Genomic DNA, 11,328 nt, shown 5'->3' with positions numbered 1-11,328 from the left:
CTTATCATTTACAGTAGGGGGTACATTATCCCTTATAATACATGAGTGATACTCAGAGTTCCCTGTATAACTCAGCCTGCAGCCTTGTGCCTTTATATGGGGGGCACAGAACCCCTCAGTGACTGCTAATATCCTTATCATTTACAGTAGGGGGTACATTATCCCTTATAATACATGAGTGATACTCAGAGTTCCCTGTATAACTCAGCCTGCAGCCTTGTGCCTTTATATGGGCACAGAACCCCTCAGTGACTGCTAATATCCTTATCATTTACAGTAGGGGGTACATTATCCCTTATAATACATGAGTGATACTCAGAGTTCCCTGTATAACTCAGCCTGCAGCCTTGTGCCTTTATATGGGGGGCACAGAACCCCTCAGTGACTGCTAATATCCTTATCATTTACAGTAGGGGGTACATTATCCCTTATAATACATGAGTGATACTCAGAGTTCCCTGTATAACTCAGCCTGCAGCCTTGTGCCTTTATATGGGGGGCACAGAACCCCTCAGTGACTGCTAATATCCTTATCATTTACAGTAGGGGGTACATTATCCCTTATAATACATGAGTGATACTCAGAGTTCCCTGTATAACTCAGCCTGCAGCCTTGTGCCTTTATATGGGCACAGAACCCCTCAGTGACTGCTAATATCCTTATCATTTACAGTAGGGGGTACATTATCCCTTATAATACATGAGTGATACTCAGAGTTCCCTGTATAACTCAGCCTGCAGCCTTGTGCCTTTATATGGGGGGCACAGAACCCCTCAGTGACTGCTAATATCCTTATCATTTACAGTAGGGGGTACATTATCCCTTATAATACATGAGTGATACTCAGAGTTCCCTGTATAACTCAGCCTGCAGCCTTGTGCCTTTATATGGGGGCACAGAACCCCTCAGTGACTGCTAATATCCTTATCATTTACAGTAGGGGGTACATTATCCCTTATAATACATGAGTGATACTCAGAGTTCCCTGTATAACTCAGCCTGCAGCCTTGTGCCTTTATATGGGCACAGAACCCCTCAGTGACTGCTAATATCCTTATCATTTACAGTAGGGGGTACATTATCCCTTATAATACATGAGTGATACTCAGAGTTCCCTGTATAACTCAGCCTGCAGCCTTGTGCCTTTATATGGGCACAGAACCCCTCAGTGACTGCTAATATCCTTATCATTTACAGTAGGGGGTACATTATCCCTTATAATACATTATATGGGCACAGAACCCCTCAGTTACAGGTAATATCTATGTGCCCTGACGTGGCTAATAGGTTACAGAACGTTGGGGTTTGTAGCCTGGTACTGAATAAAGTGCAGGAAGGTTTATTTCCCCTTTAAAAGCCTCCCATTCTTTCCACTCATGGAATAAAATAAGAAAGAACAATGGGAAAAGAACCATCAGTTTCTAGATGTCGGTGACACGTTGGTTCAGTCGGCAATAAATGTTACAGAAAATAAATCCTATTAAATGAAAGTGAAAAAACAGAGATTAATGCATCAACCTCCCAATATGTTATGGTGTCATATTCCCCAAATTATCTTTTATTATTATTATTACAGGTGTGGGACCTGTTATCCAGAATGCTCAGGGCCTGGGGTTTTTCAGATAAGGGGTCTTTCCATAATTTGGATCTTCTACCATAAACCCAATAGGGCTGTTCTGCCCCAATAAGGGGTAATTATATCTTAGTTGGGATCAAGTACAGGTACTGTTTTATTATTACAGAGAAAAGGGAATCATTTAACCATGAAATAAACCCAATAGGGCTGTTCTGCCCCAATAAGGGGTAATTATATCTTAGTTGGGATCAAGTACAGGTACTGTTTTATTATTACAGAGAAAAGGGAATCATTTAACCATGAAATAAACCCAATAGGGCTGTTCTGCCCCAATAAGGGGTAATTATATCTTAGTTGGGATCAAGTACAGGTACTGTTTTATTATTACAGAGAAAAGGGAATTATTTTTTAAAAATGTGAATTATTTGAATAAAATGGGAGTCTATGGGAGATGATCTTTCCGTAATTCGGAACTTTCTGGATACTGGGTTTGCGGATAAGGGGGCCGATACCTGTATTATGATTAATATGATTATGTGCAAGCTGCTATCAGTAATACAGAAATAACAAACAGGCTGCGGCCGCTCTCGTTGCAAAACAAAGAAGTTAAAACAAATAAAAAGGAAAGGAAACCAAAGGGTTAATGTGTCGCCAGAGATAAAGTCAAACCCTGAGACACTTGGGGCAAAAACCTTTTTTGGGGGGAACTGAAGCCAAAACCCCCCAGAGACCCTGTAAGTTCTATGTGGCGCTTTTCTGAAAAAAATTGCAAGAAAATTTCATAAAACCGCCGAAAATTCATTCAACGCATTATTTCTGCGCGCGGCTGTTTTTCTCTCCCCAAACGCATTAAAGTGAATAGAATTTTTTCATTTTATTGAAACATTTTTTTTTAAGTTTTTAAAACTTGAATAATTCAGTTTCCTAAACTCAAGATCAAAAGTAGCTGAGATCCCTTATTTATCAGGGAAAACTTCATAATTCATAAAGTTTATAATCAGTTTTTTATTTCACTTCCCCAGTAAGTTTCACTCCCGAACTAAACGCATTGCTGGTTAGTGATTCCCATGTGTGTTGCCATGGCAACAGTGAAGGCATTGTGATGTCATAGTGTTTGCCACAGTGAATGCAGTCTGTGTTCCCATGGCAACAGGGTGATCACATTGTGATGTCATCCTTATCAGATCAGATAAGGAGTCGTCACTGACAATCCTGAATCATTTGCTGGATTGTAGCCAATCAGTGCGCAGCGTTACTGTTTGTCCCTAATCGGCCATTTGTTATCTTCAGATCTACTTCAATCGGATTATCTGTAAGTAATATCTAATTATTAATTATTCTTTTATAAACAATATAATAGAATCTAATGATTTAATAGTATATATTTTATAGAAAGTGGCTGTTTGCCCCAGTTTTCCCCCAAACCGTTACACTTTGCGCCGCTAGGCCCCGCCTTCCTTCCTATTTTTGAAATGCAAATTGCGCCCAAACATTGGCCAATGAGATTGCTGCTTGCACGAGCCCCTGTGCGGGTTTCACGCTGCGACTATAAATGCGCCGTTTGGGGAATCAGTTTAGCGAATATCTTTCCTTTACCCTTTAGGCCGTATATAAAAAGTTTTTGGGGACATTCGCGCTGCAAAAAAAATTGCAATGATGTTCGCACATTAAATGCACCAGTCGTGTCCAGTTTGTTACCAGAAACTCGGGCAAATACATTCACTGGGCAAATAATTCTGCGCTCAGTTTATAAATGACCCCCACTATGTTGTTACTTATAAACCTGCAGCCGGTCATGTGACATTGTATTAGCAACGTCTAACTGGGCTCATAGGGACTTTACTTACACGCCATTGGCTGGTTAGTTACCAATCAGTTCTCATCGTGACTATTAGTTATTAGTTATTATTAGTTATTTTATTGTAACAATCTTTTTAAGTTTTTAAAACCTTAATAATTCTGTTTCCTAAACTCAACTTTCCCTTATTTATCAGGGAAAACTTCATAATTCCTTTAGATAAAGTTTATAATCAGTTTTTTAATTTAGTTCCCCATTAAGTTTCACTCCCAAACTAAATGCATTGATGGTTAGTGATTCCCATGTGTGTTGCCATGGCAGCAGTGAAGGCATTGTGATGTCATAGTGTTTGCCACAGTGAATGCAGTCTGTTCCCATGGCAACAGGGCATTGTGAGGTCATCCTTATCAGATAACCAGATCAGATAAGGAGGCGTCACTGACAATCCTAAATCATTTGCTGGATAGTAGCCAATCAGTGCGCATTGTTTACTGTTTGTCTCTAATAAGTCACTTGTTATAATCAGATCTAATTCAATCGGATTATCTGTAAGTAATATCTAATTATTGATTTCATTAATATCTAGCTATTTAATAGTATATAAAAAAAATTGCTGGGGGTCATTTATAAAGCGCAGCGCATATTTTTTTCATCTTATTTTTTTCCAATTGCATCTGCTCCCATTTTCGATGCAACCGCGACTTGCTTTGACGCACAATATATGTATATTGTATATATATTGTATATTGAGTTGTATCAGTATTAGAACAATAGAGGGGGGAATAAAACAAATGATTCCATAAAAGTGACAATCGGGGGGACTGACTTGACCTTTAGGCCCAACCCTTTCCCAGGCAATATAGGGAAGCCATTCTTCTATTGGGTATTTAGTAACAACACTGTTGCAGTTGGTCTCCCTAATAAATGATTGGTTTAACTCTTTATTTTCTCATTTAGGAATAACAACAATGTTTTCCAGACTTGGAAAAACGCTTGGGAACATCTTTAGGTCTAACCCTAAGGTAAGGCTCAAACTTGTCTCTTTAATATTCCGGGAACATAGAATGGGATTGGCTGCTGGGGCTCCGCTCTGTCATATCGTTGGTTAATTAAGGATTCTAATTAGTGTAAAAACCCCAAAAAGTCTGTTTTACAAACAATGAGACTTCCCATTAGTATTTATTTCTGTTCCCACTACTGATATCTCGCTATTGGCACAGCCGCACTCTAAATAAGAGCTGGAAAGAACCGTGCAGAATGGCGAGAATCAGTGGGGAAACGGCTAATATCTCCCAAATAAACAAATGTGTCAATTGTAATATGTACAGAACAGCAGCCATGTTACAGCGTTACAGTGGGATTAATATCTCGGCACGATTCTATAATAATAATTCTGAATTATAAAGAACAGAAGAAGTTACCAAAATTCGAGTATATGTTTTTTTTTTACGATTGAAAAAACTCAATGAGACTTTACTGGAGAATATTCTTAAGAACCATGAATAGTCGGTATTTATTCTCAAGGAGAATTGTCTCTAATACATGTATTTATTTAGTTAGTTATTCATTAAAACATTCAGGTTTTTAACCTCATAGAAAATAAAGAGAAGAACAAGATTCTCGCCTAAATGCTCGCGGGAATAGTCTGTTGCGGTTTTATATTAAATTAGCTAGCATTCGAGAAGAAAATTCACATGAGTTTTGTTGCGTTTTTTTTCACAAACTCGAATTTTGATAAAAATGCCCCTATGTATTCGGCTCAGGTTTCTGGGTATTTGTTGGGCTTCAGCGCTTAATTTTGTGTATTTCATTTCTCCAGGATCCCAAAGCAGCACCAACCTTTCAGCGCGAGATGAAAGGTAAAGAAGCGCTTGAGAAACAGGCTCAGGAGGAAGCGGAAGGATTCGCCCGGCAGCGGGATATCCGAATGGCTTTGCAGGAGAGGATAAAGGAACAACTCAATGATGAATTTCTGGACGAAGCTGTACAATTTACTGTTCAGCAGATCCAGAGAGGATTTGAGATTGATTCCTGCCGAATGCAGCAAGAAGAAGAACAAGAAAAAGCCAAGAAGGAAATAAAAAAGCGCAAATTAAGAAATTTGCTTCTTAGGAAAAGGGAGATCGAACGACAAACAGAACGCGAAACAGAAGTGGAGAGACAGACCGAACAGAGACTGAGACAAATGGAAGAATGGAAACATCTACAGAGAGAAGCGCAGGAAGAAGCCAACAAAGAGATTGCGAAGCGCAAACTCAGAAATGAGCTTCTTCTTGAAATGCTTCTAAACAAGAAAGAAGAGGAGAAAGTAATGGAAGGTCGTGCAATCGTTGAGGAAGAAGAGAAGAAGGAGAGCTTCGTGGCAGTGATGGAAGCACAGAGCCAAGAAGAAATCACTCCACCGGGAGAAGCTCTGATGCTTTCAATTCCAGAAACATCTGCTGAGAAACTGAGGGTGAGTTTGGTTTTCATGTTTAATTCAGGATAATCGGTTTGTGTGGCCGTTCTAGGCCGTCTCTTCTCCAGCCGAGACTGTTGTAACAACTTGATGCCGTAACTCGGCCAAGAATCATATCGTTCCATTCAGCTTTAAACGTTTGATTTCAATTTCCACAAATGAAATCATTACTTTTCAATTTTTTACAAATTAAGGCAAACGCTCATAAGTTACATTTTTCTAAACGAGCTTTGTGCGCATTATTAGGAGTAACATTTTCCCTTTTTAAGCAAAATTAATTTCAAACAGAAGTCACAATAACATTTACACTGAACCCTTTTTGCTTTTGATCCCTATAGGACTCTTTACCTGAAGAGAATGACGATATCGAAGATATCGAGGCGGCCATAGAGGCTCGAGCTGCAGTCCGGAGAAAGGAGTTTGAGAAGAGCGAAAGAAAGAGAGCAGCTCGAATCCGCAAAGGTGATTTTTCTCCTACAAATGTTTTACTAATTGATGTTCAACCATAAACCTGATCCCAATTCCCAGCTAGAATAATGTACTACTGTACTGTATGTTCTATTGAGAGAGGCACCCAATCCGGGATTCGGCCAAGATTCCGCCTTTTTCAGCAGGATTCGGCTAAATCAATAGTCCTGGCTGAACCGACTCCCAATCGTGTAACTTTGAATTCGGATTCAGGATTTTGGACGAATCTTTCATGAAGGATTCGGCCAAATCCCAAGACAGTGGATTCGGTGCACCCCTAGTTCCAGTCAATTTCTGCATTTTATATTAATTAGTTTTTGAAAATAGTTTCTAATGGTTCTCAGTACGAGGCCATTGATATAATGTTGCCCAAACCAACAGCTTTACACTTAGGCCTCAACTTATTCATTCCAACTCACAAACAGACGCTCCTACAGCCATTTTGTCCCCACAGTTCCCAATGGTACTTTTTGCAAAGTAGTGACTTAAATCTAAACCAACCTTTTTTTTTTTTCTTTTAATCAGCACCTCTAAGGAAACCGCCTTCCTTTTTCGACATTCCTGACAGGGTAAAGGTAAGTTTTGGTTGTGAAATAAATAGGCTTTTCTCACACGAGGAATATTGAACATGAATTAATGGTATTTCCTTCTCTTCTCTAGAGGAGAACTCGTTTCTACCAGATTGTGGAGAAGATTGATGGAACCCTGGACCCGACTGGGTTGGAGAGAAGGTAATGATTCTAAGATATGTTTGTTGTACTGTCTGTGGTTTTGTTTGGGATGGTGGATTGCATGAAATCTTATCCATAGTGCATATATGTATATATATATATAAATGTTCCATAAGAACACCTGTTTGGGCCGAGGTACCCTGCTATGTATATGCATCTTGGCCCATAACAGAGAAGGTACCAGAAATAGGTTTAATCAAATAAATGTGTTTCATTTTAGGCTGGTGGAAAAAACGCCACCAACTATCGAAGACTTCCAACTCCAGTCGTATCTCGGCGAGGGATCGTTCGGGAAGGTGAGCTTTTCCGTCTCTATATTATATATCTAATCCCATTCTGGGTGACCCAGGGATATAACACTTGAACCCTTTGGCTAGAAATGAATCAGCATGAAAAAGTGTTGGGTTCCTGTATTTCAACAGCTTGTGCCTAAGGCCAACGCTGAGCATAAAATAGGCTGCACCGTCATCTACTCATTGGTGCCGGCACAGGGACTTACCTAGAGCCGCTCTAACTAAAAACAAATAAAAAAGCTTCTAGCAACCAGTCAGTGACCAGCAAATGGTGTGCGCTGATTCATTATATAGGTTGTATTGTAAAGATAGGTTGGGATGTAAGGAACAGAGCTAAGGGCCAAGTAGGTTACCCTGGTTAGAAGACCTGGCCTTACCATGTATAATATATAATTTCCATTCTGTTTTTTCTCTATTACAAATAGAACTGCAGCAGCAAATATGTATTGCACTTTATCTCATGTATCTCTTCCATTGCAGGTCTATAGGGCACAGCACAGAAGCTCAGGGAAGATTTTTGCCATTAAGGCAATTGAGATGCACGAAATCAACGAGAGGGAGATCTTTCACTGGTAAGTTTTGGGTAAAAAAGTGATTTTATTTAGCTATAAAAATCATGATTTTTCCCCCTAAAAGAAAAATGCTCTGTGCCCCTGCGGATAAAAATAATGTGGCTACACAAGTCATATGCACATTCATCTCTCTAACTAATGGGGGCGCTCAGAGATGTAAATCATTAACTGGGGGGCTAATATAATGTAGAATAAGTGCATTTAAGAACAGTTGAACCCCCCCCCCCACTCTCTCGGCCATAAGTCAATGTGTATAACTTGTAAACTGTTCTTGTATTAACTTTTAATGGTTTTTATTTACAGTGTCACCCTAGAGCAGCGAATCCTCCGACTAGTCGACGAGGAACAATGTCTGTTCCTTGCTGGGCTACTCGGCTCCTTCCAGACACAAAACCACATGTGTCTGGCTTTGGAGTTCGCGGAAGGAGGAGATTTGGCTGCCTACGCGGATACAGAGGAACTTCCACTCGACAGAGTTCGGTAAGTACTAATTAGCTTTTAGGGAGCTCAACCCAAGGCCAATTACCCCTATGGCATTCTTACCACTATATGGACATAATACCATTATTATTGGCTCAATAACTCACTCAGTAGGTAGAACACTGGCGTCTCTCCCACTAGTCACACAATACTATTTACTGGGAAACATGGGGGGCTGCTCATGTCCTTAAAGGTTTCAGTGCAATTTCAATCCAAGTTCCGCTGAATATTGGGGTCTAAGGAATAACTTACATTTGTAGTAGTTCTATATTGATAGGTTTGCATTTATAAAAAGGATATATGTTTAACTTTATTCATTTATTCTTTGCAGGTTCTATTCCGCTTGCATGGTGCTGGGGATACAATTCCTGCACCAACACAACATCGCGCACAGGTAAGCAACAATGAACATTAATGGGACACAGAGCCCCAATCCTAGAAATCATCATTCTCTTTAGATTATTTATACTAAACTTCTGATATTAAACATATTTTGAATAATAAATGAATCTGTATTTTATAATGTGCTTCTGTTTTATTGTAGGGATATAAAAGCCGACAATGTTCTCCTGTATGAAGACGGGTACGTGAAGATCACCGACTTTGGGCTTTGCAAAGCAGGTAAGTTGTATAAGTAAGATGGTGTAGCATATACACAGTGTAGCAGCTGAGCTGTAGCATTGGCCATATATATATATATATTATTATAACCAGAGGGAGACAGAGATAGATAATAAGAGAGCTGCTGCTGTTCAGCCAATGAATGCAGCCTTTCTATGGATAAACTCTTAAACTCACTGTTTTCTTTCTGCTTCAGGAATGGCTGCTGACAGCACAGCCTCAAGTCGCTGCGGTACCCTTTTCTACATGGCCCCGGAAATCTTCAAAGGTCGATATACAAGATCAGTCGACTGGTGGGCACTCGGAGTGACCATCTACAAACTGCTCACTGGAGATGTAAGTATCCATTTATGGAAAAAACTAGGCAATCGCTGGCATAGGTTTCCACAAATCCACTTTTTATCCACCTTTTGTCTGCTTGCGCAAAAATGTAGGCAGAGAAAAGGCCGATCTTCTGACTTCTGCTCTGTGTTCCAAATGTTCCGACAACCGCGGCATCTCCGTAATCCGCTCTATGCGCTGATTGGCCAATGATGTGCCTGAGAATTTTGCCTCAGCAGAAGTCAGAGGCTCAGCCTTTTCCCCAGCCTGTGTTTCTACCCAAGCCAATAGAATACCTAGTGTCCCGCAGGCCTTAGGGTGATAATAATCCTCTCATAGTATTACCATTTAATGTGAAATGGATCATGGCCACCCTCATAACATGGGAAACCTTGGGAAATTTATATTTTCACTATATATAATTCAGCTTGAAATTTAAAAAATGTATTATTACTAAACTTCCACTCAATGTAATGCAGCTTATGCTGAAGGTAGGGGTTAGAAATCAGAGCAGACAATATCAGATCACATTATTGTATGTTAGTTGTATCTCCCATAAATCACTCTCTGTTTATATTTGTTTGTTTTCCAGGTACCGTTTTATGCCGATACTGATCTCGAGTACCTGATGTTAGCAGGTCGTGAGGAGCCCGAATATCCTGACGACTTAACAGAAGACACTCGAGACATATTGGAAAATGTAAGTATGAAGCAGGATATCCGCATGTTGTTATCTGTATGGGGAGAGTTTTGCTCAGAAGCCTTTCCATTATTACTTACCCTATGCTTATATTTGCCCTTACTCTTATCCTTTATAAAGTAAAGTCCCGCTCTTGTTCTAGTGGCTTCACCAAACCATAACTGTCCCTTTGGGATTAGGGTGTTGAACTGTAAGCTTCTGTCTAACAACAATTTCTTTTTGCAGCTCCTAAAGAAAGATCCAGAGCAGCGCCTTGGGGCCGGAGAACATGGAGCCGAGGACGTGAGGAAGAGCCCATTCTTTGAGGGATTAGACTGGGAGGCTCTTGAAAAGAAAGAGATCGAGCCGCCATTTATCCCCAGAGGAAGAGCACACGGACAACCTGAAATCAGCCTTAAACTAAAGGCTCAGGTTGAAGCCAAAGTGTGCGAAGAAGCCGAATGGGCACTGGTGGAGCTGAACTACCCTTTGAGTTCAGCTTCAGAAACAGAAGAAGAATTGTAAGAAACGTTCCTCGGAATGAAGCAGAGATGATTGGCAGGAAGAAAGTCTGTTCCCAGCTTGAGAAATCCAATCAGCGTTCCGGAGTCCTATTATGGATTGAAAATGCAAACATCGCAACTCCGGGAGTAGGAAAAGGGGTGAGTCTGTTGGGCAGGATGTCGGGTCAGTCAAGAGTTAATTTGCCCAACAGGGGTGGAGGAGGGTTCAACTTTAAGCCAAAAACATCGCTTAAAGTTTAAAAAAAAAAAAAAAAAATCACCCACGAGCTGATTGGTGCACAGCGACATGAAGAGGGTGAGACTGTTGGGCAGGAAGTCAGTCAAGAGTTAATTTGCCCAACAGGGGTGGAGGAGGGTTCAACTTTAAGCCAAAAACATCGCTTAAAGTTTAAAAAAAAAAAAAAAAAAAACATCACCCACGAGCTGATTGGTGCACAGCGACATGAAGAGGGTGAGACTGTTGGGCAGGAAGTCAGTCAGTCAAGAGTTAATTTGCCCAACAGGGGTGGAGGAGGGTTCAACTTTAAGCCAAAAACATCGCTTAAAGTTTAAAAAAAAAAAAAGATCACCCACGAGCTGATTGGTGCACAGCACCATGAAGAGGGTGAGACTGTTGGGCAGGAAGTCAGTCAAGAGTTCATTTGCCCAACAGGGGTGGAGGAGGGTTCAACTTTAAGCCAAAAACATCGCTTAAAGTTTTAAAAAAAAAAAAAAAGATCTCCCACGAGCTGATTGGTGCACAGCGACATGAAGAGGGTGAGACTGTTGGGCAGGAAGTCAGTCAAGAGTTCATTTGCCCAACAGGG

At 40.4% G+C, this 11,328-nt stretch overlaps 2 protein-coding genes across 3 annotated transcripts; both read left to right on the top strand.

Annotated features, from left to right (window-relative positions):
* Positions 1-2,449: 2,449 nt before the first annotated feature.
* On the top strand, positions 2,450-9,056 carry LOC101735006 (serine/threonine-protein kinase CBK1-like). Of its 2 annotated transcripts, XM_031894830.1 has the most exons (11): positions 2,450-2,889; positions 4,333-4,397; positions 5,195-5,830; positions 6,172-6,295; positions 6,827-6,876; positions 6,962-7,032; positions 7,253-7,328; positions 7,806-7,897; positions 8,201-8,377; positions 8,709-8,771; positions 8,922-9,056. In XM_031894830.1, exons 2-11 carry the CDS (start codon positions 4,344-4,346, stop codon positions 9,013-9,015), a joined length of 1,437 nt encoding a protein of 478 aa, XP_031750690.1. In that variant the 5' UTR covers positions 2,450-2,889; positions 4,333-4,343; the 3' UTR covers positions 9,016-9,056. The 2 variants fall into 2 exon arrangements, with proteins under 2 accessions (XP_031750690.1, XP_031750691.1); XM_031894831.1 differs by lacking the exon at positions 2,450-2,889 and having other exon boundaries at positions 2,914-4,397.
* A 47-nt stretch (positions 9,057-9,103) lies between these two features.
* LOC116408059 (serine/threonine-protein kinase gad8-like) lies at positions 9,104-10,768 on the top strand. Its single transcript, XM_031894832.1, has 3 exons — positions 9,104-9,334; positions 9,912-10,019; positions 10,245-10,768. The coding sequence occupies exons 1-3, from the start codon at positions 9,197-9,199 to the stop codon at positions 10,521-10,523; spliced, it is 525 nt and encodes a 174-aa protein (XP_031750692.1). The 5' UTR covers positions 9,104-9,196; the 3' UTR covers positions 10,524-10,768.
* Positions 10,769-11,328: the final 560 nt, after the last annotated feature.

The sequence above is a fragment of the Xenopus tropicalis genome, chromosome 10, assembly GCF_000004195.4.
Source record: "Xenopus tropicalis strain Nigerian chromosome 10, UCB_Xtro_10.0, whole genome shotgun sequence".
In the NCBI taxonomy this organism is placed as follows: domain Eukaryota; kingdom Metazoa; phylum Chordata; class Amphibia; order Anura; family Pipidae; genus Xenopus; species Xenopus tropicalis.
The sequence above is the reverse complement of the archived record's forward strand: the minus strand, read 5'-3'. Positions and strand labels throughout refer to the sequence as shown.

Coding starts and splice junctions, on each gene's coding strand:
- LOC101735006 (XM_031894830.1), top strand. CDS start 4,344: ATGTTTTCCAGACTTGGAAAAACGCTTGGGAACATCTTTAGGTCTAAC. Junction 6,877..6,961: donor ACATTCCTGACAGGGTAAAG/GTAAGTTTTGGT, acceptor TCTCTTCTCTAG/AGGAGAACTCGTTTCTACCA. Junction 7,898..8,200: donor GAGAGGGAGATCTTTCACTG/GTAAGTTTTGGG, acceptor TTTTATTTACAG/TGTCACCCTAGAGCAGCGAA.
- LOC116408059 (XM_031894832.1), top strand. CDS start 9,197: ATGGCTGCTGACAGCACAGCCTCAAGTCGCTGCGGTACCCTTTTCTAC. Junction 9,335..9,911: donor ACAAACTGCTCACTGGAGAT/GTAAGTATCCAT, acceptor TTTGTTTTCCAG/GTACCGTTTTATGCCGATAC. Junction 10,020..10,244: donor CTCGAGACATATTGGAAAAT/GTAAGTATGAAG, acceptor TTCTTTTTGCAG/CTCCTAAAGAAAGATCCAGA.